The sequence below is a fragment of the Sturnus vulgaris genome, chromosome 25 (genome assembly GCF_052056855.1).
Source record: "Sturnus vulgaris isolate bStuVul1 chromosome 25, bStuVul1.hap1, whole genome shotgun sequence".
Lineage (NCBI taxonomy): Eukaryota > Metazoa > Chordata > Aves > Passeriformes > Sturnidae > Sturnus > Sturnus vulgaris.
Window position 1 is genome coordinate 2,845,726 of NC_142267.1, and position 26,963 is coordinate 2,872,688.

At 44.6% G+C, this 26,963-nt stretch overlaps 1 protein-coding gene across 3 annotated transcripts; it reads right to left on the reverse strand.

The window, feature by feature from the left end:
• Positions 1-34: 34 nt before the first annotated feature.
• On the reverse strand, positions 35-26,763 carry MMEL1 (membrane metalloendopeptidase like 1). Of its 3 annotated transcripts, none has more exons than XM_088178641.1 (23): positions 26,623-26,763; positions 21,471-21,634; positions 14,996-15,055; positions 14,234-14,395; positions 13,758-13,838; positions 13,182-13,277; positions 12,822-12,940; positions 12,118-12,183; positions 9,794-9,928; positions 9,097-9,186; positions 8,724-8,860; positions 8,170-8,263; positions 7,757-7,885; positions 7,387-7,485; positions 6,931-7,014; positions 6,569-6,672; positions 5,828-5,886; positions 3,809-3,928; positions 2,684-2,817; positions 2,253-2,318; positions 1,177-1,272; positions 830-906; positions 35-475 (listed from the first exon to the last, which is right to left on the reverse strand). In XM_088178641.1, exons 2-23 carry the CDS (start codon positions 21,622-21,624, stop codon positions 376-378), a joined length of 2,262 nt encoding a protein of 753 aa, XP_088034767.1. In that variant the 5' UTR covers positions 21,625-21,634; positions 26,623-26,763; the 3' UTR covers positions 35-375. The 3 variants fall into 3 exon arrangements, with proteins under 3 accessions (XP_088034767.1, XP_014739463.1, XP_088034766.1); XM_014883977.2 differs by lacking the exon at positions 26,623-26,763 and adding an exon at positions 21,770-22,001; XM_088178640.1 differs by lacking the exon at positions 26,623-26,763 and adding an exon at positions 21,808-21,940.
• Between the last annotated feature and the right edge of the window lie 200 nt (positions 26,764-26,963).

Consider the following 26,963-nt stretch of genomic DNA (forward strand, 5'->3'; position numbering starts at 1 on the left):
ATTATTCCTTTCTGAAAAATAGATTTGTGGCGGCTTGTTTTTTTTTTTTTTTTTTTTTTTTTCGTGTAAGAATTAGTCCTTGTAACCCTGATGCAGTGTCCTAGTAACAGTCAGGATGTCATTGGAAACAGTCGTTGTGCCCGGGAACACAGCGTGGCCTCTGGCACAGCCCGCAGTCCCGGGATCCATCCCTGGGATCCATCCCCGGGATCCCCGGGATCCCTGTGTGCTCCCCAGTGGCACTGGGAGAGCTCAGTGCTTCCTTGGCTCACTGCAGCAGCTGCCCCGGCAGCCCTGGCTGTGCTGAGCAGCAGGACACCGGGCACATCCCTGCCACCAGCTGTTTGTGGTGTCACCAAAGTGTCCCATCCTTGGTTACCACACCCGGCACTTCCCTGCGGGGTGCATGGCCGTGCCCTTCTTACAGTGGAACACCTCGGAGAAGGCTTCAAAGTTCTGCAACGAGCCCATCACCCTAAACAAAGAGAAGGGACTCATTTACATGGAAATTGCTGTTCTGGGGAACAGAAAGTGGTTTGGAGCCTCAGAACTTGATTGCAGTTCAGAATATGGGATGCTTTAGGAAATATTGGTAATATGAGCAATGAAATGGCAGAACAGAGTGGGTTTGGTCCTCCTCCATTCCCTAGGGATTGGCAGATTCACCAGACCAGGTACATGCTCTCCAGCAGTGTCATACAAGCCATGGGAGAAAATCTGGAAATCTCTCAGGAGTTATCTTGTGTGTTATCAGAGCCTCCTTCTGTGCTGCCGTGGTGCAAGGGGTTGAATGAGGTGAGTTGTGAGTTAGTAAATGAGTAAAACCCACCTGTACTTCAGAGGGCTGTGAACGTCTGTCTTTATGGACTGACTGGCATATTCTGGTCTGTAGGAGCCACACCAAACCTGGACAGGGAGATTCATCATTAGTGGGTCAGCGTTAAAGGGAATTCACCCTCTCAGTGGCTTTTCTAAGAACCATCCCAGTTTGCTATGATATCATTAGGGTATGTTTTATGGAGAGGCAGAATAGATGCAATTATTTACTAATAACATTTTGTTTTATCTTAGATCAAGATCTGGTGCTCTGGCACAGATTTATCTGCCCTTGATTTCCCCCAAGTGTTTCCTCCAGCAAAGTCCAATGGCCTGAGGTACAACCCTGTGTGTTCTCACCTGGGCAAAGTTGAGGAAGAAAAGCTGTTTGTGGGACAGGTTCAGTCCAGGCAGCTTTGGCTCCTTCCCTTCCCGTTCCAGCCACTTCAAGTAGGCCTGGAAATGATCACAGATCAACTCAGAGGAGCAGCAGGAGGTGGATTTTGAATCTTGCTTTGGGAGGAGGGATTTTAGACACCACATGCATTAACCAGCGTGTTTCCCTTCTGAATTTGTATAAATTTTTTCTCTCTAATACAAACAGTGCAAGGAATTTTATGAAAAAGCAGTCAGCATAAGCACTATTGACTTTATGGACTCTTTCTACAGGAATTTGTATGTGGAAATAAAGTGTTAAATCTCCTCTGCTTCTCTATAGTGATGATATTTCTCTCTTCAGGTAACTGCTCATTAAATAGCAGATAACAACCTTGCTCAATGTTAAATCTATTACCTGTTACTGTTACACATTAATTGGCCAATTTGCTTTTTTTAGGTATATTGACATGATGGAGACAAGTTAATGTGCCCTCACACTGGTTAATTCCCAACATTCCATTTCTGCAGCCTCTCAGGTGCTGAGACAGTCCCAAAGCACGGAACAAAAGGGAGAGCTGAGAGTAGAAAGAGATCCAGCACCACAGACCATCCATGGATTCTGTGTGCAGGAAGTTTGTGTCACCCCACACAGCTCCTCCACGTCTGTGATGACTTTTAGAACAATCCTAATGCAGTAATTAATTGCAATGGTGTCCCTTAGGGATGGAATTTAGACGTCTGAAAATTCAGGGTGTTCTGTAAACACCCGTAACGCCATACTCAAAACACCAAAGAGAAAAGGTTTTACTGTGACATCTGTCAGGGTTCTTTGTAGGGAAGAACATTCCCTGCTCACACCTGAGCTCCACCTTTGGGCTGCTCCTGGCTGCAAGAATGGCATCAAGCCATGGGTACCATGAGCTTCCAGATGTACAACTGAGGCTTTAGCTTTTGGAATATGCTAATAACATGTTAATTGTCAATTTTTTTAGCACAGAATAGGTCCCCCCATTGCTGGATTCCCGGTAAAGTTAACTCACAGGCTGTTTGAGGATTACCTTATAAGCCTGTCGGACTCCTCCGTTATCTGCGATATTTTCTCCTAATGTGCTTATGCCACTGACCTGTAAAAATAATCATTTATTTACTCGATTGTCAGTAAAATCAGCAACTCTAAGAACCACGGGTCAGTTATACCACAGCCTGACATGCCTGGAGCAAAGGGAAGCTGTGACTTTGTGCTGGGACAAGAAAGGAGAGAATGAAATTAAACAAATCACAGGGTAGGAGCTCTAGACTGGAACAGAGCACACACAAATACAATAAGGACAGAGCTTGGGCTGCTGCTGCACAGAACATCACTGCACACAGACCCTGGACTTTCTGGGCCACACCAGTGTCCCCAGTTTTGTGCTGATCCCCCATAGGGATCTCCTGTTAAAGTCATTATTTGTACAAACCCAGAGCTGTGGCCATGGTTGTTACTCACATTCTGTCCCCCAGCCAGCTCCCAGGTGTAGTTCCCATACTGGTGCACCATGCACAGGGACTGCTCCTTGAAATGCAGCGCTGAGAAATTGCTCCACCAGTCCAGCATATTCCCATCTTTGTCAAAATTCCTACCTGCAGGAAAACCCAGAGATAAAAAGAAAGTTTTAAGCAAGATTTTAAAGCTGCCATTCTTCCAGTGTAGCACCTGGGATGCTGGAGCTGCACTCCCTTCCTTTTCCTCCTTAAATTTAGATGCGCATAAATATTTTGGGCACAGTTTATTCTCTTTGTCACAAGGCAATGGAATTGTGGTCTCTGTTATTCCTTGATTTCCTGTTCAGTCAACAGCCCTGACTTCGGGTATAGCCCCAAGGCTTGGTTTTATTTCCAAGTGGATTTTGCAGATATCGTGTAACAAAACCTTCCCTCACCTCTGAGGTGTCTGAGGTGCTGGTTCTGTGTGGCCACAAGACAGAACTGAGGTTTCTAGAGAATTAAAAGCTGGAATTGCAGTCCTGGAGTTTGTGTTCTTGGGTCTCTGGCTAGAACAAGGGTTTTCTTTGCCCTAGAACTCAGTCTCTGAGGCTGTGTTGTGTGTTTATGTGACATCAGCACAAACTTAATGAGCATGAAAAAAAAACAGCCTGAAGAAAACCCATGTGGAAGAAACTCCTGACTTATAGAGTCAGAAGTGAGCTTTTCCCCCAAATTCTTTTATATAGCATTTGAGAAAGTTAAAAAAGTCAATTTATTTAAGCATTTGTGTTGAAAAACAAAGTTTCCTGGGATTTCAAGACACTACTAACATTTGTTCTATGCCAAAACTGTTATTCACAGATTTCACTGTATTCAGGAGCTCTTGGATCTGTTTGCTTTGTGTTTCTGAAATGATGATGCTGTAAAAGCAACATTTTTTTCCTGAGAATTGTCATTGCTTCAATTTGTTTTTAACATTTGCAGGAAACATTCCCTGCAAAATCTTCCACAGGGTGTTCCCAGTGTGCTCCTTTTGCTGCTGAGCTGGATGTGACTGTGCAGGGATCTTCAGTCTCAGTGCACTTCAATTCCTGCCTTGCCACGAGTTTTAGCTGAAATAATAAAGTTTTTTCAGTCATCTCCTCACCGTTGTCATCGAATCCATGAGTGATCTCATGGCCAATAACCATCCCAATCCCTCCAAAGTTCAGGGCCTGGGGCTGGTGTTTGCTGAAGAAGGGGGGCTGGAGAATCCCAGCAGGAAAAACTGCAAAGACAGAGAGAAAGAGGGAAATGCTGTAAGGTGGTTTTGTTTTTGCATCTTTGGCAGACAGATTTTGTGCTTGGGTCAGGAAGGAACAGCAAATATAAAATGATTAGAAACAAGCTCATGCCTGATTTGAAATCGTTTCTCTCTCGATAAATGGAAAATGACAAGTTAATAAAGGTTTAATTTAGCACATCTGCAGCTACAATATCTCCCTATTTGAGACCCAAGCAACATTTACATTAAGCTTAGCCTAATTTGGTCCATAATGTTTGCTGCAGTGAGTCAAGAACAGAATGTTTAGGAGCTATCCTTTGGAGACAGCACAGTTTGTGTGCCAGAGCCATTTTATTGGGGAACTAATGGAGGTTTTATTGCTTTATTTGGGTTAAGGAGAAGTTAGAAATCATCTGCTGTAGATGTCATTCCTAGAGACCACCAAGGGCACTTGATGCCACTTGAGGGGGGCAACATGAGATCTGTTCTGCCTCAGACTGCTGGCAAAAACCTTTTCCCAAACCATGGGATTTGCTTTTCACCCCTTCTACACAAGCTGAAAAGCATAAATGCTTCTAGAGGAATTCAGACTGGCAGTAATTCACTCTAATGAGATATTTCCCATGAAGGGAGATATTGAAATTATATTGCAAGTAGTTAATTCAGAGACAAAACCCTTTTGGCTACACAGGTTTTATCCATACAATTTTGTGGAGAAATGCATAAGCCAGACTGGACTTAGACAGAGCAGTGTGGAAAATTGTTTTCTCAAGCTAGAGACATGAAGAAATAGAATTTAACTGCCATACACACTATTGTGGGTGGTTGTGCTTGGATTTTTACACAGGCATATTAATCTCCAAGTTGCTGAAATGAGTTACTTTTGTATGATTTATAAGGACAAAGCTGGAGAGGAGCTAGGTGGCTTCAAGACTCGAGTTCCCTGCCTGGAAAGCTGATTCCAATCTGTATAAAACCACTGGGGATAAACTGGCAGCTGAGTTTGGCCACCAGTGAAGCCCCCAGGAGGGCCCTGCTGTGGCTGAAAGTCCTGATGATGTTGTACCTGCAGGATGGGGGTGAGTGGAAGCTGCACAAAGGAAAACAGATTTTGGGTGAGGTCAGAGGGCTAAATTATCAGCAATTTGGATGTTTCTGCATTTAGCAGTTATAGAAGTTTTCTGTTGTGACTGTTGGTAGATGGGGCTGTTTCCACTCCTGGCCTTTGCCCTGGGAGCAGGATGCAGTTACTCCCTGGCCTAAAAACCCCAGACATTTGTCCTTCTGTGGTATCAGTAGTTGAGTAGCAGATCTTCCTGGCAGTCTGAGAATTTGAATAAGCATTTCTGGATGGAATTATCTATCATCCATCCTGCTTGGGGTGCTCAGAATTCAGCAGAGACTCAGTAGTTCTAACCTGAGCTCCTGCATGAGGTCTGAGCTCAGGGAGCACAGGGAGCCAGGCAGGCTCTGAAGTTCTCCTGTGCTAAGAATGAGGAAGGGCAGCCCAGCAGCTCTGCAGAGCTCACCCTGCTGATGCTCAGGGAGCAGAGGCAGTTTCTGCAGCCTGGGGTGGCTCTTAGCAGTGTAATTCCAGTGCCACATGCACAGGGCTGCCCCATGTGCTATCAGAATGTAGGAACAGAAGCAGGAGCAGCCCTGGGGCATTCTCTGGGGGCTGGCACTGGTGCTGTCCAAGGCTTTCAAACCCAAGGCTGGCTATAAACCAGTGGCAGGGTATAAACTACACCTGCCAAGGAGGGAGAGCTGAATATTCATCAACAAAGTGCTTGAGCTGAGCAGCCTGGCAGCCCTGCCCAGAATTCCTGGATGGGCACAGGCAGCTTTGCCTCTGCACTATTGTGTGGATAAAATGAGCTGGTTAAAAGTGTTTAAACCTACCTATCTGGTTCCTGTTAGGGGAATAGAATGCATTGACCACTGCAGCTCCAATTATCCATCTAAAAATAAATGTTGCACACAGTTAGTCATGATGGTTTTTCCCCTCCCAGACATTTTTGAAATTTAATTCTGGTTTAAAAAATGCAAGGTATATAGGAAAGGATTGTAAGGATAGAATCCTTTCAGGGATTATTTATTCATATATGTCTATACATATATACATATATATGTTTATATTTATATATACACACGTATATGTAACATATATATATTAGATATGTATCTATTAGATATATGTTACATATATATTTTATATATATAGCTAATATATGTAATATATGTATGCTAGATATACATAATATATATATTACCAGGAATGTATATTTGGATATATAAAGGAATATAATTTCCTTGTTAGGAGAAGGAAGAACCTGGTAACAAGAAGGAAAATCCTTATAAGGAGATTGGATCAAGAAAGAATTAATGTAGGAAAAAGGATGTATTGATCCCAGCTGTAAAGAATTCCTGATACCAGGAAATACCTGGTGGCTTCTTTATGGGCAGCTTTCATCCCAAGCATACAACATTCAAGGGGAAAAGCATTTTTCACTTTACGTTAGAGTTGTTAATTCCTTGACTATGTCAGCCACGGGCATTCCCAGGTAACCACAGCATGAATTAAACACCCCCACCATTAACCCAGAATTTAGGTTGTGTCTGTGACTCTGTCTGGAAACTCACATATCTTGGTCAACTCTCTCCCGAAGCTTTTTCAGGCTCTTTTGGGCTCCAGCTTGCAGGTTTTCCAAGATGTTTTCAAAGTAGTTGTGTTCACTGAAGTTTAACTACACAAACAGGGATCCAAGTACATTGGTCAGCTGAGCAGGAAGAGGAACTGCTTGTCCCACTGAATGTCCTCTAAAAAATGTTTTGGTTGCATTGTTTCACTAAATAGTTGGTTCTTTGCACCAGTTATTTATTAATATGTTCATTTTAATATCCTTGGAAAGGGCAGTTGCACAGGTACAAACATTGCAGTGACAAGAAAGCAAATGCAGGTGTTTATTTTGAGGTATTTAGTGAGATATGCATAAACCACTTACATTGGCATATTCCAGGTCCAGTTTCTCGTTCTGATCTTCTAAAATATAATCTGGGTAGCCAATCTGTTCTTTGATTGCCATTGCCTGGAAGAAAACAGTTGAATGTTTCTCTTAATTGTGGTTTTTGTTGGCATGTTGTTGTTGGGTTGTTTTTACCAAAGTTTAGATACAAAGAATAGTTGAATGTTTGGGGTTTTTTCTTGCCTTTGGAATGGTGCTGATGGTCCTGAGGTCAATTAAAAGTTGGAAGTGTTTTTTGGGGGGGAATTGCATTGTATCCAGCTGGCATTTTTATTGATGTGGGCTAACAAAAGGATTGAAAGGAAAGGACAATGTAACAGGATAATAATGTCCTCTTTTCCTCTTGTTTGTGGAGAAACTGGAAATGGTGATACTACAAAATTCCAAATATTCAATGTTCAAAAGGGGATACTGAAGTCTCTTGTTATCTCTGACCTTCTCACGAGCTTTCTCCTTGGATGCCTCATCCATCCACTGTAACTCATCCAAAGTCTCCACAAACACTTCACGGATCTTCTCTATTAAATCTCGGACCTGAAAGAGAGCCAGGGAGACACTCATCATTCACATGCCCTATTCCCAGGCACAGCTGAGGAGGGATGAAAAGCTTCCTGCTGGAAGGTGATGTCTCCAAATTCTGTGCTCTAAACCATAGTACTGAGCTTCTAAAAGAGCATCACAAATGAATCCTTGCACCTTGACTGGTGGATAACTCTCCCAGGCAAAAACCAGGGAGCTGACACCAGAGGGAACAGGCACTGTGGGCATTGTGGATGTACAGTAGTATGAAGGGTAAACTACATACCATCCTCTTGCTCTCACCAGCAAAAGTCTCCCGGACATACATGGCTCCCACCGCGTTCTCCATGTTGTTGTTGACGTAACTCACGCACTCCCTCCAGCGCGCCTCCTCCAGCGTGGTCCCGTACAGGGCCTGCAGCAGAGCCCAGCATTAACCCTGCCCCTGCAGCTCATTGCCCAAATTAACCCAAAGCTTAACCCAAAGCTTAACCCAAAGCTTAACCCAAAGCTCAACCCAAAGCAAACCCAAGCTGGGACTGGGCTTGTCTGAGGATTCCGTGATATAATCACACAATCTAGAATAGTTTGGGCTGGGAGGGAACTTAAAGTTTGTCTCTTTCCAAGCCCCTGACAGGGTTATTGTGCTGTTGGATTTGGTGGGAGTTGTGCTCTCCTCTTTATGGACAGAGGAAATACCTTCCTGTAGCTGGCCCGAGCGTCCTTGAAGCGCCGGCTCAAGCTGCTGACCCGGTCGATCACCAGCCGCCAGATGAGATAGTTCTGGATGGTGCTGTGTGGGAAAGCAAAGCTGAGCTTAATCCCCTGTAAAAACCAGCACTAGTGCAGGAAGTCAGAGGGGAGTCTCAGTTTTGGATGCAGACAAGGGAGGAAATCATTGCTGCCAGTCCTGGGTTTTGCAGCATCTCATTTAACTGCAGAGTCATCCAGCCTGAGGACTGGGCTGTCATATCTGTTCTGGGATTAATTTCTTTTTTTTTCTTCTCTCTAGAATGTAACAAGAGCTAAGCCTGTCATGTACTTTTTCTTCCCATTTAACCTTTTCTAAACAAGCAGCAAATGAGACACCTTGTACTGCAATATTTGGACTTTGAAACCTCCAGAGGCATTTCCTGTATTTTACAGGGGTGTCATTTTTCCTCAGAAGCTCAGAACTAGCAAGGGCTTGCCATAATTGACATTTCAGCAATCCTTCTGTGACTTTTGTCCTACCTTTGCTGCAGTTTCTTTACCTGGCTGAGTACTTGGAGATAATTGCTTTCAGCTCTTGCAGATATGGCATCCCATACACAACCACCTCTTCCTCCGGCTCCACCTGAACACTTACTGAAGACATGACACGTTGGATGAAGAAGGTCCAGTTAAATTCCTAGGCAGACAGAGAGACATTCCAATGTTGGATGATTAAATGGACTTTTGACAGTCTTATGACCTTGAATGCAGCTGTTCAATAGGACAAAGCTATTAAAGAGATTCTGAAGACAAAATTAGGAATGGGAATAATTTTATACCTCTTTGTTGAAGCACTGATAAATTCACAAAGCCATTTCCAACTGGCATGGAATTAAGAGAGCTGAAGTATGAGACTGCTCATGAAACACTTACATTGAATGCAAACTTTTCCTGCAGCTCTGCTAAGGTCATTTTGTTGTACAACAAGGTCACATCGTGCCTTTCCTCTGCTGGGGTCGTGGCCTGAAGACATTCACAAGGTTATTACTGCAATCAACTGACAGAAATATCAATGGCTGAAATCACATGCAGGTGCACACATACACACTCCAATAATATTCAGATTAATCAGTTTGTTTGGGAAAAGGAAAATGATTTGGTTGTCCCCAGTGCTGCTTCCAAAAATTCAGTACAGGAACCTGAGTCTCCCCTATTCAAAAACGTTTCAGGGATATATTGAGCCAAGGGTTTCTTTCTGTCCTTTTTAGAATGGAAGCCTCCTCTGGGGGATTTTTAGGGAGCTGCAGGTTATTAAGGATGCAAGGGGGCCTGCCCTGATGTTGTCCCAGTGCATGGCTAGCAGAAGGTGAATTATCCTGCTTTAGAAGAGTTCCAAATAGAAATAAGGCTGGAGCAGCACAGCAGCAGTGTACACAGCAGGCAGAATTAGAGACACAGAGGCTCTGATTTTTGGGCTGGCTCATGACATAAAAACTCTTCTTCCCCCACTTTTTCTGTGCTGTGGATTTTCTGCTGCGTTGAGAATTGCAGCACAAACCAGCAAGCGACTCTTCCCCCTCACCCCTTGCCCCCCACAGCTTCCTGAGGAGTTCTTGATCTCTCTACTCACATTTGCAATCTCTGTTTCAAACTCCATGACCTTTGTCATTTCCTCTTGGACAAAGGAATCGTCTTTGGACACGTTCTTGTCCTCCCGGATCATTTTGGCGATGGTGATCATGAACTGCAGATAAGCTTCTCTCACCTGCACTCAGACACAGAACGTGTAGGAAAGGTTTGCTGTCCATCATTTCATAGAATCCCAGAATGGTTGGGCTTGGAAGGACCTTAAACCCCATCCAGTGCCACCCCCTGCCATGGCAGGGACACCTTCCACTATCCCAGGTGGCTCCAAGCCCTGTCCAACCTGGCCCTGGACACTTCCCAGGGATCCAGGGGCAGCCACAGCTGCTCTGGGTACCCTGTGCCAGGGCCTGCCCACCCTCACAGGGAAGAATTTCTTCCCAATATCCCCTCTAACCCTGCCCTCTGTCAGTTTGAACCCATTCCCTCTTGCACTGTCACTCCAGGCCCTTGTAACCAGTCTCTCTTCACTGTTTCTATAGTTCATCTTCATATTTCTCATTCAGCAAAGCATTCTCTTTGTCATGAATACCTTACAGGGTACTTGCCAGCCTCAAAACACACTTTCTGCTTCTCTGTGCCATCCAATCCTGGCATTCTGAGTTAGAATTACTGCTTGGGCAAAGAGGAGGCACTGTGCTTTGAGTTACACTATGGGAACAGTGATCCAAAATTCCAGGGTGAACAGGGAAGGTTTGAGTTCTCTGAAAGTAATACCATAAATCTTCTCAGGTCTGGTTTTAGTGTCTGAAAGAAAAGCTCTGTTTTCAGACAGTTCCCAGTGACACCTTTCCTTTATTCCTGATGGGAGGCTCTGACTGATTTATGCCTCAGAATGGGCCTTGAAAAGGCATTTGACTGCTGAGAGAGTGCTGGTCCCTGATACAGGAAAACTTGATGCTACCTGTTCTTCTCACATACTTTTCTTCCTCTGTAGACCCTGGAAGCCAGATAAACACAGTGACTGTGGTGAAATTGAGTCTGGGCACTTACAGATGATGATTTGTGGTTTTAGGCTGAATGCTGAGCCTTAATCAGGCCAGACTCCCCCAGGCCTCAGAAGGAGTTTTGCCAAAAGATGCTGGACTAAGCACAGGGGGAGTTTGGGTCATCAGAGTTGGGCTCATTGTCTGGGGGCAGCGAGCTGGTAAATACAAATAAAAAGGGGTTGTGTCTCCTCCTTGGTCATTAGGATTAAAAGCACAGCCTCAGCCCCCCTGCTTTGTGCCTTCAAATTAAAGCTGTATTGAGCAAAACTGGTTTACTTTCACTAATTTAGGATTGTCTCTGCACTGTACCTGATTTCCTACTTCCTCCAAGTCAATCTATATCTGACCTTCATGCCCCAATGCATAAATATCCCTCTCTTCTGCTGTGAGTGCTGTTGTGGAGGTGACACTTGCAGGGGAGATTCCTGGGTCAGCAGCTCTCCACATTTCCCAGTTTCCAGGAGATTCTTTGTCCCAGGAGCTGGCAGCTCCTAAAGGTGCCCAGAAGGTGTGGGGACAATTCCCTATAAACCTGCCAAGGCTGTATTTTAGATATTCTATATAAAGTGTAGTCAAATACACTGAAGTGAGAAGAAAACTCTTCCCACTGATGTTTTCATCTGCCTTTACAACCACGAGACAAAAGAGTCTCAAATGCTGATTGTCATCCCTCTGTATTCCCTTCCATTCTTGTTAGGAAAATTGGTTTGATGTTGGGCTGCAAATACCCTTTGTTAGCAAGGCATAATTGAGGAAAATAAAATGTACTAAAGCAGTATTTTCATCTTGGAAACAGACAAATTGTCTGGCTCTGTTTGCAACAGCTTTGTGTGTATTTACAGAAACAGTGTTTTTGCAGAATCAGTGTTTTTGCCCTGAGCATTGGCAGAGGAAAGCAGCTAGAAAATAATCTCTCACATTTTCATGTAATTTTGGGGGAAGGGGAGAGTAAATGGCAGCAGATTCTTACTTGCTGAGCATCAGGGATTCAGAATAAGATACAAGCTCTGCACTGAAAATGTGAAGCTGTCCTTCAAAATGAGAGACTGTCTAAGCTATAAAACATGATTTTATTTTCCCATAACCTTCTTCATGAGTTGGCCAGTTCTGAGGAGGCTTGATATTTATACAGTTGTTCAGTCCTTTTGTAAACTTTACAAAATGTTGGTTTAATTAGGAAAAAATGTAGTAATGAATGTCACAGTCTAATTCTGATTGTTGCATAGAGTGAAGATTCACGTTTTGGGGTTTTTGGAAGCACAGGGATAAGGAATAAATTTGTTTTAGTGGCACAGAGTAAATCAATAGAAGGGATACTTACTCTTTGATAGTTACCCCCATTAAAGTAGTAGTCCCTGGATGGCATTCCCAAACTTGGCTGGTCAATCTGAAGGAAAATGCATTTCTGTGGTTAGTGGTGAGCAGGAACTGGGGTTGTCCCAAGGAATCCTTGAAGGGCAGCAGGAAATGCTGTGTGTGCCACACTACTGCCAAACACCCAGAGAATTTGGGCTCTCCTGGATCTGGGGTGAGGTGGAAGATGCAACTCTGGGTTTCCAGGTAAGGACAGGGTGGATTTAGTGTGGGTTATAAAGTAAAATATTTCAGTAATCATGGAGATCCAAGAAAAAGTGTAACTTTTCTCTGTTGCTTGACTTTAGGGCTGGACTTCTTGCACAACCATTCATGAACAAAGTCTGAAATACTCTTTATGTATTTTAAACCCATGGTTTCCACTATATATTAAACCTCATCATCATTTTTGTATGTCACAAGAGTTTGCAGTCCTTAAATGCTGTAAATCAACAAAATTCCATTGATTCTTTTTTCTTTAACTGAAACAAAAATTATGCTGCCATAAAACATTTCCCAATATGTCTTTGAGACAGATCTGACACTCGGGGTACAGAACTGTTGCCTACATTTTACCACTATTGTTCTGTGGGAAGCTTATCTGTCTGCACTGTAAATAATTATCCATTATGATTCTGGCATATAAATAATTCCCTGTCATTTTTTTCTTACATAAATGATGTGTCTGCTGGAATCCCGGTCATCATTCCACACGAACATGTCAATGAGGACACGTTTGTTAAACCTGGAGTTCATTATGGAAAGGTTTTCCTCCATGCTCCAGCTTGGCTCTGGGAGATAAAAGGGAAAATATTTTGTCAATCTGTGGCAGATTGATTGAAGTTGTACAGTTCATAAGCTGGCTGCTGGAATTCTGGAGATCTCTTTAAATAGATCAATGAATGTTAAATGTGTGATACCCCTGACTTCTGTTTGGGAAGAGAAACTGAAAATGGAGGATTTAATTTGGTGACAGTGGCCTCCCTGAGTCAGTAAATAATTCTGAGTGAACCCTTCCAGCCCCAGCATTACCTCTGGTCTTACTCCAGTCTGCAGAAGCCACTGGCCAATCTCCAACCATCCTCAAGGCCTCCAGCAGAGGCAGGGAATCTCGTTGCTCTATAAGACCTGAGGGAGGAAAGACAAATTCTGCATTGTTTTCATACAAAAATAAAATTAGGAAAAATAAGTAATGGACCTACCAGCTTAAATTTGCAACTGAATGTGGCATAGCAAAAAAATAAGAGATATCATGATTCCATTCTATATTAGTCTTCAGAAAAGGAATGAAAATACTTCTGTGGCTCCAGTGCTGATTTGGACTGGATTGGTTTGGGAAAAATGAGCTGGGCCAGGTTTGTGCCTCCTGAAGGAAAGGCTTTGCATCCACACCAGTGTGGGTACCCAACATCCATCCTTTCCACATCCCAAATGGTTATATTGATGTTTCATGTACTACCAAGGCATTTTCATCCATCTGAAGATTCAATTTCCAGGCACAGCCACATGGATTAGACAGATATTGGCTGGATTTTGCTTAGCAGGACTTTGGATTTTCTGTACATCTTGTTTTGAACAGGGGAATCGATGGAACAAGAGGACACTCACTCTCATTCATGCAGGACTTGTAAAGGATTTTAGCTTTCTGAAATGCTTCTCTGTCCCCTTGATCTGAAGTCTCCAGCACACCTGGGGAAGAAACCATTGCCATGAGGTTTTTGCCCTGGAGAGCTTTGATCATTTTACAGAAATCCCTGAGGATTCAGGGCTGTGAGAAGCACTCGTAGGCTGCAATTACTGTCAAACTAGAGAGCTCTTCATGCTATTAATGAAAAAAGTGTCAAGAGGAAGGACCTGCAAACAGCTTGTCCTGCTCCTTTTGGAGTTAGTACCCAATCACCTCTGGCTAATTTTTAGTGGGAACAGGATGTTCCCACAGAATGGGTGTAGTAAGAGATGTAGAGATTAAAGGACAGGAGAGAAAACAAATCCCAATCAACACTTCTCTGCAAGTTTATTTCTCCGTGTGATGTGCAGTCTGGAATGAGCAGAGGTGCCTGGGGATGGAGCAGCCTCAGCCCTACCTTTGAGGATGATCTCCAGCTCGTCTCTGAGGATGTCAAAGATGCTGTATCTGGAGCTGGTCTCTGGGATGACGTGCCGGCTCAGCCAGCCCCCGCAGGCGTACTGGTAGAAATCCTTGCACGGGTCAGCTGTGGGGTCCATGTTCTGGATTATCCTGGCAGCTGGGCAGCAAAAGTGGAGAGATGAATTCTGCACACTGCCCAGGAATCTCTGGGACTAGTGAAGGCTCTCAAGGAGCTGCTTGTTAAGGCTCACTCCCACATATCATGACTTGAGGAATCCTGTTTTCTGCTTAAAAATGGATCTGAATGGCAGAAGTGTTGGCCCAGAGCACGAAGCCTTGCAGGGAACAGTGCCCAGTGCTCCCCTGGGCTCCAGTTTAGGCACTGCCCATGAAACCAGTGCTTCCAGGGGGCTACTGGGAACATTTGTGCTGGAGTCTCAGCTCTCTCGAGGTGTAGATACCAAAAAAAAGAAGGTAAATACCCCATGAGAGAGAAAACTCAGTCTAAAGGGAATTTTATTACGCTTATAGATACAGATTGTGTTGGTCAGTCCATGGCCTTGTGGCTCAGAGCCAGAGCTCTTGGCCACACTGGCAATTTTCCTCTGCTACTTATGAATGATATTCTTTACCCAAGGGGAAATGTCATTAATTTTCTTCTACTGCAGCCTTAAACCCTGAATTATCTCTTATTCAGGTTCAATAACATCACATAAAGCCTTCCCTCTGCAGCAGTAATTGACAATAACCCCTTTACCTGCTGTCACACACCCAGGGGTGGTACAGATGTTGCCCGAGTTGGTGCCATAGTGGGAGCCTGCAGGGAGAGGAGAGGAGAGGAAAGCAGATGGAATTACTTGTTTTTGGAAGGAAATTGCTCCCAAAGTCATTCACCAGAGCCCAATCTCAGTGACAGATCTGCTTGGTTTGAGAGCAGGCAAGTGAATGTTGGTGTCAGTCAAAGACATCAGATGACAACTGTGAAGAAATCTGGGGATTTTTTGAGGAAAATTTATTGGCAGCAGCATTACAAGTCTTGACAGTGAGTTTTATCTCTCCTGGAAGGAGAATAAGACCATCTTTTCTACCTGCTAACTGCCTCCACAGTCTGAAAGTATGGGATCCTTTTTTAGACAATCTGTTAAGATGCTCTGAGCATCTTCAAAGTCACTGAGACTGAGAGGTTTAAACAGGGGGCAAAAAGCCCAGAGCTGGGTTCCTGCTGCCACACTGCTTTGAGTCACCAGGATCACATCTAGGAAAAGAAAAGACTTTTATTTCTCAGGTGTTTGTGTGCTGGGGAGGGGCAGCCTGTCACAGACCTGTTTGGCCACAGTTTCATGTGGCCTTTAGGGTTGGTCCTTGCTGCTCATCTGAGAGGTTGTCCCTAATCTGGAATTTTCAGGGCTGATGGAATAGTGTAGGAGTAAGGAGATTGTGGAGCTGTGTTCAGATTTGTTCTGCCTTGAGTTAAGCATGGACAAGGCCACTGAAGTCCTGTTCTTGGCCATTCATTTTCTATTTTTGAGTGCTTAGTCTTGGTTTGTGAGGTTCTCCCAGTGTAGAAGATCCCCCAAAATCCAGTGCACACATTATTTTTGATGCTGAGTGTTTAAGTGAATGCTCTTGTGATGCTGGGCAGGTGTCAGGACCCTCCCATGTGCTGTTCCCTGCAGAGCTGCAGTGGGAGGGATCTGAGCCCCCAGCCTGATATTGGCCCTGGGAGAAGGAAATTCATTCTGCTGGTTTAATTTCCCATTTGAGAAACTGCATGTCTTGGTTTACTACCCACTTATATCAAATAAGTGATGCCTGTTATATCAAATAGGCAACTATATGGTTCCACTCTGAAAAACAAAATCTTGGTACTTTCCAGCAGATTTAGCCATTTTTAAGCTTTGTTTTTATCCTTGTTTGCAGAAAAGAGTTACTAGAAAAAAATGCTTTCAATGCAAGTAAGTGCTTTACATGAGAGCAAACAAGATTACAGTAATTCTGAGAGAAATAAAACAGTGGGGGAGAAAAGAGGGCTTTGAAGTTCATCAGTAGAAGCAACATAAAAAGCCCCCACTGTGCTGGGGAATGTTCAGGGTTCAGCTGAGCGTGGTCTGCTGGGTGGGAGCACATCTGCATGAGAAAAAACTGTGTCCTACCCTGGCTGGTGTCTGGCAACCTGAACAGGGGAGGAGCAAAATATGTGGAACAATGGGGAGCTGCACAGAGATAGTCCTTTTTATTTATTTTTTTTTTAATGTTTGTTTCAGCATTTGTTGGGATTTTTTTGTGTGCTAGATGAAGCTAAGCCCAGTTTTTGAAGTTTATTAAACTCTCTCATTATTAAACAATGGGCAAAATCAAACCTAAAAGCCCAGGGTATCTCCAAGGGGAAAAATAAAATACTTGGAGGAAAATAAATGAGTAGTTTAAGGGCAAAAGGAAAGGAGCAATAGCAAAGAGCAATGTGAGGAATAATTGTACTACAAGAATTTTGTGTGTCTCTCATTGTTTCCCAGGGACCAGGCAGGACTGAAACGGATCCTTTTTTGTTTCATTTATTTATTTAATTTATTTTAAAATCAAAGCTTCTCTCTTCATTATAACCTGACAATGTGAGACTTCAAATTCTGGAATCAACTGCTTTGAACGAGGCTTGAACTCCCCTCCCTTGGCCAGACTGTGATGCTGTAACTGAGCAGGATGGGCAGGGGAGCCAGAGCTGGTTTGGAATTCGAGGGCACTCTCAGGGCTCTGAAACTCTGCCCCAAAACCAGATCACGGGAAATGGCTGGGGAAGGGATCTCAGTTTACCTCGAAAAGTGTCTCCTTTGTTTCTCAATCAATTCTGCTCTTTTATTCCTCAGTACTTTCCTGCCACAGGCTCTGGGTATGACCAACTCTGCCCTCTTTGGCTTTACAGCCTCAGATCTTTGCTCACTCAACTGGAGCTTTGTCATCTGCACCTTCCAAAAACTAGAAATGAACTTAAACTACACCTTCTCAATTCTCAACAACTCTGCCTTTTGTTTCCTTGATTACTTTTCTAGAACAACAGCCCGAGTTTTCAGTAGGAACACAGGTATTTATTTATTTTCCTCCCTGGTTAAGCATTGCTGACAGGTTGAGTTTCAGTGACAGAGAGGCTCCTGCTTCGACATCCATTTCAGTCTGGTACAGCAGCAGCTATCAGAGAATTGATCAGGCAACAGAAGCTTTAATGGAGATAAATGAAATGACCTGAGCTGTGGGACTGCTCCAAATGGAAGAAAATGAGGGAAATTAAGCACTCCAGATGCTGCCTCAGAGGTGAACTGCTCACCTGAGAGATGGCAGAGCTGGGACATGCTTCAGACCCCCTGAGGTCACTGCAGAGAATTTTATTGTCTCAATTTGGCCTCACAAGGAGCCACTGAGCCCTGTCACATTTCGTGGCCAGTGCAGGAGCCAGGAAGGACCTGAGGGATCTCTGGATGGCTGCAGTTCCCTTCAGCAGCTCACCTTGGGAAGGATGGTGCTTTTCAAACCCAAGTTGCTTTTCCAGGGCTTTATTGCAGCTTCTTTTCAGAGAACAAAAGCCCAGCCAAGCCTTCTGCAGGGCTCTGGAGGACACAGCTTGTGTTTAGTGTCTCCCCACTGTGCGTTTGGAGGAGCACAGATGGCTGGGGATGGCACACATGGAGACAATTAGAGCCACAGTTGTCACCAGGCACTCATGTGGGAGCTTTTACCTCTCAGCACCTTCCCCGTTCTCAGATCTCCTCTGCAGAAGTGCTGTTGGCACTGCAAGCTGCCCTTGTGGCTGTTAAAACAGAAATTTGCTCACAACAAACAACGGAATTGCCAAATTCAGGTTTTCTTTGTCTGCCTGTGCCAGGTGTCAGCACCATCAGAAGGAGTGCAGAGTACAAGTGTTTGGTTTTCTTCCACCTTTCCTAGGATTTCCTACCTATGATCATGGCTGAGCCAGAATTCTGTGTGAGAGTCAGTAAATTGGGTGTTTATTTGCCCCTTTTGCAGCCCTGCATGGCCTGTCACTCCCCATTACTGCTCTGCATTCATGTAGCTCCATCTGACTATGACTGAGGAGAGTCTTGCCACCCAAATGTCATCATGACTTGTGTGTTAGCTGCCACTTCTTGAAATTCTGCATCTTCCCTGAATAGCTGGCTCGTTAATGAAGGTTCCTGACGTCAAAGGACATTTGGGCACCAGTGAAGGAGAGGAGCCAGAGCTCAGCCACAACCTTGTCTCAGTTTTTAGTTTAGACATTGCTCCTGCTCAGCAGGCTCGTGTAAATCTGTTTTTTTTAAGTGCACAACAATCACATTCAGCACAGGAAATGCAGGAGAAAAAGGTGGGTTTTAAAAAAAATTTACCCCCAAAACAAAGTGCTGCTTGGTTTGTGTTTCTGTTTGTTTGGAGCCTGCCTAAGAAGAGAGCAGAGGGCTTGGGCTTCCTAATGTTGGGGATGCAGACACAAAAATATCAGTGAATCTTCCTCCTGAGAAGGCAATTTGGGAGCCAGAAAGTCAATGAAATAATCAGAATTACAGGAGCAGCCATTAGGTGAGGCTGGAAGTTGTTTGGAGCTAAGTTGCTGGAGGAGCTGCTGAGTGATTTGATGTTACAAATACAGAGATTTTTGATTTGATGTTACAGCTACAGAGAGGTAGAGATGTTCCTCAGGCTGTGGGATGAGGTTTGGAGTTCAGTAAATCCTGAGAGGGAGCTGAGATGGGGCTGTGGGTGTGAGGGGAGGATTGAGAGCGTGGTGTGCTCAGACCCAAACCCAGCCCTGCTTCCCTTGCTAGCATCACCCAAATATTGCTTTATTCTTCCCATGTTTGCTTTCAGCTTATTTAGATGAGGGTGATTTTTAGATCTGAAAACTTCTTTGGATGTCAAAAATCCTCAAATTGTGTCCAGAACTCTGCTAACTGCACTGCTGTGAGAGCTTGACTGTTTTTGTTGGCTGGGAATAGAGATAGAAATCCCAGTCAGCATTAACAGAACTCCAGGAATTATTGCTGTGCCCACAGGCCTATTTCATGCACCACAGTGCTCTTCTACAAGATATATACAAGCAGAAAAATATTCTCCCTGAACCACAAAGCCTAAACATGCCTTTAGAAATTAAAAAAAAAAAAAGTGAATGCAATGCAGGACAAGCAATGCTTTCATTTTCTAATTTAATTCCTAATTACAAGCTAAACAAATTTATTTTTAGAAGCTTGGGTAGTATAATTCTGTTCAAGGATGTATCAAGGTGAAGTGAGAAATCTGAATCTGCTTTTAATGAACAATCTAGTATCCCATACACATCCCAAAATTAACATTTCAGTGAAATCAGCAATAAAAGAATCCCAGGATATCATTGTTGGTTGTGTCACATGAATGGTGCTCAGCCAAATTGCTTTTTTCCTGTTGTTCTGTGGGATTTATGTGGCACAACTTTGAGCTTTTCCCTTGGGGAACCTGAGACTTGAAGCTTTTGGCTGAGCACTGGGAATGGGCTGAAGTGTGACAGCAAAACAGAGCTGAGGGGGACTTTGGGACAAAACTTTTCAAGACCAAAAAAAAGATGTTTCTGCTGCAGGAACGTCTGAAGTGCTCTTATTGTCTCAGCTCTTGAGCCAGGCAGTGCATGCTGACACTGCTCTGTGAGGATGAAATTTTTGCTGCTCATTTCCCACCTGGAATCTCATTTCCCACCTGGAATTACCTAAAGCTCGTGGCTGCTCCAGCTGTGAGGAGCTGTCAGATGGGGACAGAGGCACAAAGTGGCTCCAGGGCAGAGCTGAACACACCTGGTGGGGTGTGAGGAGCACAGGGCAGGCACAACATCAGCCCTGCACTGGGGGCTCAGCCTGGAGAACACTTCCAGGCAAAGTTTAATTGCAGATGTGAGCCTGTGAAAATATTTAGGTTTTAGATCTGTTTTCTCACAGATAAGCCTTCCAGGTAGTGAGCACAGACTCTGCCTCTGGATTTGGATGGGACCAACACTTGGGCAAATGTTATCAATACCTGAATTCTGGATTGTCTGGACCCAGCAAATGATGTAGGGCAGATTTCTCAAATACTTTATGCAGGCAGGCAGCAAAACCCAGCCTAGCTCAATGTTTGATACAAAAACTCCTCCAGGACCTGGCTCTGGGGAATTTCTTTCCCCTCATCTCCTGAGTTAATTGAATAAACTTTCTGATGAACTTTATGAATACCAAATACTCAAGATTTTGCCTGGTATTGAACTGCTGGTGGCAAAAGGAGTGACCAATAACAAGGCTTTTAAAAAATGAATTATTGCTCAGGATTGTGCAGTGTTTCACTCACAAGTGCTGAAAATGCAGCAGGGGAGGCAGAGAGTGTGAGCAGACAGCAAAGCCTTGCTCCAGTTTTGCTGTTCCCACTTTAATTTTGTTCTCCAGTGTTTTAACAAAGCTCCCAATCCAAGAGAATTTAATGGAAGTGACAAACATGAGGCAGAGCTGCTCCCGAGCATTTGATGCTTCACAGGGTTTTGAAGTGGGACTTTGCACTTGCTGTGCCAGTGGGAAAACTTTGGTTTTACCAAGTGTGCTCTGCAGTTAAAATATTTAGGCAAAACACTTCAAAATAACGTGGCTCAATGTCAGGTTTCTGGCAAGATATTTGCATTCAAGTCACTGAAGCAAATCACACTTAGAGATCCAACTGCCTGATGGAATATTTAAAAATTCTCCTTTTCCTCGGCAGCAAGTGTTTTTTTTTCTTTTTTTCTTTCTTACTTTTTTTTTTTTTAAGTTTTCAAATTATAATAAGCAATTTCTCCTTCAGGGATATTGTTTTTAGAAGTGTTTTAAAGCAGCTGTTGCTTTAAAAACCCTGACAATAATGATTCTTGGCTTGTGCTTGGATAAAATAAGGAAATGTCAGTTCTCACACACAGACACACACCTTTCCTCTAAAACAGCACATCAGCTTTGTCGAAACAGCTCTGAATTCAACAAATCGCATGGAATGAAATGAAAGCATTGAATCTTACAGAGCATAACTCAAAATTAAAGTAAAAGCCAACATAATCTCTGTGCACAAGCTGGGAGCGAGGCAGAGAGAGCCCAGTCCCTCACAGAGGTGACCTCATGGTCTCTCTGTATTTTTGTTTTCATTTAGCTCTGAGAAAAAAAAAAAAAAAAAAAAAAGGACTTTTTCTGCTGTTTGCAGAGGGAAGGGGAGAATTATTTCCAGGTTCTTACCTCTGCTGCTGGCATAGAGGATCACCAGGGCGACGGCAGCACAAGTCATGAGGAGCAGCAGGACAGCCAGCCCGATGGCCACAAAGCTCCAGGGCTTCTTCCCAGATTTGGTCGATTTTTCCACAATATCCATTTGACTTTCTGATTTCCCCATTATTGTAACTCTAAATCGGGGAGGGCGAGAAAGGATTAACAGCACGGCTACATCAGCATAGGGAGAAGAAATGCATGAGAGGGGGGAAAAAAAAAAAGGAAGCGGAATAAAAGCAAAGAAGGAAAGAAAACTTCCAAATTATTACATGTATTTGTCCATTTGATTGTCCACAGATTTGCCAACCTCATTCTCCATCTCCCGTGCCTGCGTGTGTGCTCTCGGGGGGGCTGTGCTGCCCCAGGCTCTCCGTGGTGCAGTGTCAGAACTTCAGGAGCCTCTTTGGGAAGTATGGAAAAGTCTCATGACCAGGTTGGGCAACTCCTTTCTCCCAGGCAGAGAAGGAGGGGGGCAAAACTGCCGCCTTCCACTGCCCTCTCCCAAAGTATTCACTCTGCCGTGAAGAATTCCCGTCCGTGGGGCTGGGCAGGGCTGTGCTAACAGCCAGGGAATCCAGGCTGGGATCCTTCCAGGTGCGAGCGCCCTGGAGCGGCTCCGGGGGCAGCGGCGACGCGGGACGGGGACAGCGGGCGGCTCCGGGGACACGGGGCAGCTCCGGGAGGCTCTGCCAGGCTTCTCCGAGCCATGCTCAGCCTCGGGAGCTCAGCCCCGAGCCCTTCCCGGCTCCAGGGAGATGCTCCGGGGGAGGAGGGGGTGGGATGGGCTGGAGGAGCTCCGCGCCGCTGCGGCTTCTCCCGAGCTTCCCGGGATTGTTATCCCTGGAATGTCACCCGCTTATTCCGCCGTGCTGCTACAGCTTCTCCCAGGGTTTCTAGGACTCTGTGATCCCTGGAATCCCTCTCGGTTATTCAGCCGTGCTGCTCCAGCTTCTCCTGAGCTTCCCGGGATTGTTGTCCCTGGAATCCCACCCGGTTATTCGGCTGTGCCGCTGTGGCTTCTCCCGAGCTCTCCGGGATTCTGCGATCCCTGGAAAGCCGCCCGGTTATTCTGCCGTGCTGCTACAGCTTCTCCCGGGGTTCCTGGGATTCTGTGATCCCTGGAATGCCCCCGGTTATTCGGCTGTGCCGCTGTGGCTTCTCCCGATCTCCCTCCGGTTCCCCGGGATTCTGTTTTCCCTGGAATGCCCCCCGGTTTTGGCCGCTGGCGAGGTGGGAACCTGCTGGAGCTCTCCGGCTTCCCAGAGCGGCCGCAGCTTTGGGGTGGGATGAATGGGAGAAGCGAACAGGCTGATTTATGGGTTGTTGCAGGCAATGCGCACAATCCCTTCATGGATTTCTGCCTGGGAACAACTGGGAAAGGCACTAAAAGCAAGGGCAGGGTAGGCGTGAGGCTTCCCTGGGGTTTTGTGTCACCCTGCCCCAGGACGGGCTCCGGGAGGAGGCAGAAGCAGCTGCTGGGGCTGGGCGTGTGTTCCCCTGAGCTGGGGGATCTCAGCTGCAAGAATTCACCCCGGAGAAATGTTCGGGTTGTGCCTCTGCACTCCAAGTTTTGTGTGAGTTCAGGAGGAGGTGCTGGGGGCAGAGCAGCGATTGCTTTGTGGCTGTTTGCTGGGAATGGACACACAGTGTTCCGAGAGTGGGGAACAATGAACACCAGTTCCTTCTGCCAGGAGCCCAAGTCTCCTCTCCCATTTTGCCTCAAACCCTGGGAGAATTTCCCTTTCATTTTTTTTTTTTTTTTTTTTTTTCCGGAGTCATGTTAACTCAGGCTCCTGGCAAGTGTGAAGGCAGCAATTCTCATCCCACAGCTGAGGAGGAGTAGGAGAACACAGGGATGTGAAATGCACACGTGCTTTAGCAGATCCTTGGTGTCCATATGGGAAACAGAGCTGCAGAAGGCAGGGTCACTTCCAAGGACAAAGCTATACATTTAATTAGGATTTAAGTGATCTCTCATTTCTGTTTGCAGAAATTTCTGCAGCTAAGATTAGTTTCCTCTGTTTATAGGAATCTTCCTTGTTGCTGGGCAGTTTTACTCTGACTTTACAACGTAGCTGACTCTGAGTAGGATCTACCTGGTTGACATCCATAAAACTGCAATAAGTAGGTGCCTCACAGGACTTAATGTGGCAATTTTTGTAGACTTAATGTAGTTATTTTTGTAGAGTTTTTGTGGTTATTCTCATAGATTTAATGTATTTATTCTTACACCGTGGCTACAAGACACTGCTGGGTATTATTTTGCCCATTTTGGAGGTGGAGAATCAAGATGCCAAAAATCTAAGAGCTTTATTCCTTCTGCTGTGCTAAGTGAAAAAAAAAAACAAAACCCAACCCAACTCAAACAAACAACCCAACAAAACACAAGAAACCTCTTATTTTCTGTGTGAGGAACACCAGCAACTGTAAAGGACATATTTGCAGAATCATTAATTTTGATTGTCTTGAGCAACTTGGAGTGGTCACTGGAATGGAGCAATCCATCATCCTGACAGTGCAGCAAGGTCCCTGTTCTGGTCACTGCTCCGAAGGGGACAGACCTGCTTTGATTTCTCACTCTCACCTTGGAGCCTCTGTGGCAAAGACAACTCGATGCTGTGAAGTGGAATGGGGTTGCTTCGTTATTTCTTTTCCCTTAAATCTCACATTCAATTAAATTATTCATAATTTAATCGCTGCCTGCAGAAATTCTCATCTGCTGGTCCACTCCACCGTCCATTAGCCCCTTATTTTACACAAGAGCTTTAAAAGTTTAATTCCTCTTTGCAGTCCTGGGAAGGTGAACACTGCTCTGGGGATTTCTTCTTCCAGAGACTGAGGAACAGTGGGGGTTTTCGGTTCTTGGAAAACATCCTCTCTCCCCAAAGCAATGCAGACTCAAAACATATGAAGCAATGAGGCATTTGCTGTTTGGGTTGGGCCACTTTGAAAGGATTTTTCCCTTTTTGCTTACTTTGTAACTTTGCAGAGGCGGTTCTCCTGTTACTGGAATTTGAAAGTGTAAAGAGTTCGTAGTGGCAGAGTTACAGCTTGGAAAAAAACCCTCAAATCAGGGATTTTTACCCTTGGATCCTACAGGGATGGGGCTTGAGCAGCCAAGCTGGATGACTGCCTCTTTGTGGGATGTGTTTACTGGGAACTCAGAGACCCCAAATGTGAATATTTATTCAAAAGGTGCTTCCTCAGGCACAAGGCATCCCAAACTGCACAGAGCTACTGAACACAGAGAGGGAGCAGCTCTGGGGTTTTATGCAGTGCTTTCCTTCTTGGGAAAAATTCTCAAGTCTGGGGGGAATTTAGGTCAGAGGTTCCAGCTCTGGACAGCAAATATTTGAGCTGCTGTCTCACTTGTCTGGGAGACAGCACTCGAATATTTTTGTCTTCATATTTTCCCTGGAGAGTCTGGAATAACCACGGCTATACCTGGGACACTGAGCTGGGATGAGACTATTCAAGGGTATTTTTACCTTGCTCAGAAGTTTGATTACTGTGTCATAGTTGCCACAATGTCAAATTGACCTTCAACTCCTCCTTTAGAAGGAATTGATTCTGCAGACAGAAATTGTCAGGGATTGTGCATTTTTTTTGTTTTGCCACTGGTGATGTGAACCTCAAAAACTTTGTGCTTATGAGAATACATGAGAATATAGAACCTAAAATTGTATCTATATGCACCTGATACTATTATATGAGAATATACTACCTACTTTAGTTGCCTGCCCGATTTCTGCACAGTTTTTAGTCTCAATATTGCTGTGATTGAATTCTTTGGGTCACCTGAATAGATGATCCCATGGTTGCTGCTCCCAGAAATCCAGGGAGTGGATGTGCAGTAGGGCAGTGATTTCCCAGCTGGAGCTCTGGGGTTCTCCTGCAGGAATTAAACAGCTCCACCAAATGTAAAAACAGCTCCATGTCCTACAGCAATCTGAGCCAAGCAGGACGTGGCAGCATCTTTAGTGTGATTTGTCTTAAGAGTTGTTGCCATGGAAACAAGGTCTCCATCTCTATCTGGTACATCCTTATAGATATCCATAGTGAGATGTGAGGGAAATTCTCTTAAATTCTCTTACCTCTGAGGGTCAGGGCTTGTAGTTTGCCCTGAATCCTTTGCCTATGCAAAAAAAAAAAAAAAAAAAATTATTTGAGGCAGTCCTGTGTGTCAGTGGAAGTGCAATTCCAGATCTGGAATCACTTGTGTGTGAACTGCAGGTTAGAAATGATCAGCTGCTCTGTGTGAGGGGCAGAGGGGTGGGAAGCAGCTCCAAAACTTCTCCAAGACTGCAAAAAGTCTCTTCTATTATTTACCTTTTTGGTTTTAGTATAATAAAGAACCACGAGTCTGGAAAGAGAGCTGTTACCTGTTGTCATCTGAGTTTCAATGTTCAGGTTCCACAGATACAAAGACCTATTTCTTCTGTGTATATAAATTAATCTAAACAGGAAAACTGACCTGAACCAAGATTTATAATGCATGTGTGAAATGGTAAGTTTAGTAAACCTGAATAATGTCCATTATTCCACTCAAAATGTCAGCAAATGAGATTAGCACACACTTTTAACTTAAATAAGGAAGAAAATCTGAAGCTATAGGGTGACATTAAAACAAAAAAGCCCAACCCAGCAGCCTCTCCCCAGTGAATCAGCAGATGCCTGGCTCCAGGACAATGGCTGGATGTAGCCTGTGATTTATTGTGGCAGGGATGCTGCCCACAGAGGAGAACTCATTGTGCTCAGAAATAATGGGTTTGTCTCTGAGAGCCAGCAGAACCCTGTCATCTGTCAGCCAGCAGAAAAGAAATAAAGCTCAGCATTGAAATATCTTCTTGGAGCAGGTTGGCTGCCAGCTGTGTGTGGTGGAATAAATCCTGGTAGAGGCACAGCTCAAACAGTTTAGAATTGGGAAAACCTCGAAGTTTAGGTGGTTTCAAAACTCTCCTCTTGCTCTCACTTTAGAGATGAGCATCTTTGGAGCACCCTCAGAATTAAAAACTACCAGACATCAGAGTTATTATGCAGGAAAAGTACAGCAGCTCCTGCCCTGAGTTTCTGGGTGCATTCACTGCAGACACAAGCAGGTAAAAAGGTGAAGGTGTCTTACCTGGCTCTTGTGGAGGAGGTTTTTCAGCTGCAGAGATGCCTCGAGCGGTTTCTGGGGTGGAACTGGACTGTTTGTGTTTTCTGGCAGTCAGAAATAAATGTTTATTCATGTTCCCAGCACTGATCCCCTTCCAGGCTCTCCCCAGGAATGGCTTTTGCAAAGTGCTCTGCCCAAATCTCCCTCTCTCCCCCTCACTCACACGCAGGTGGCTCCCAATGCCCAATGAATTAAATGCTCTGCTCGGAGACTTCTCAGGGATTTAACCCCTTCCAACGTGGCTGAAATCACTTGGTTTGATGTCTAGATGGAAAATAGGATGTGTGACAAGGCTGCCTTTAAGA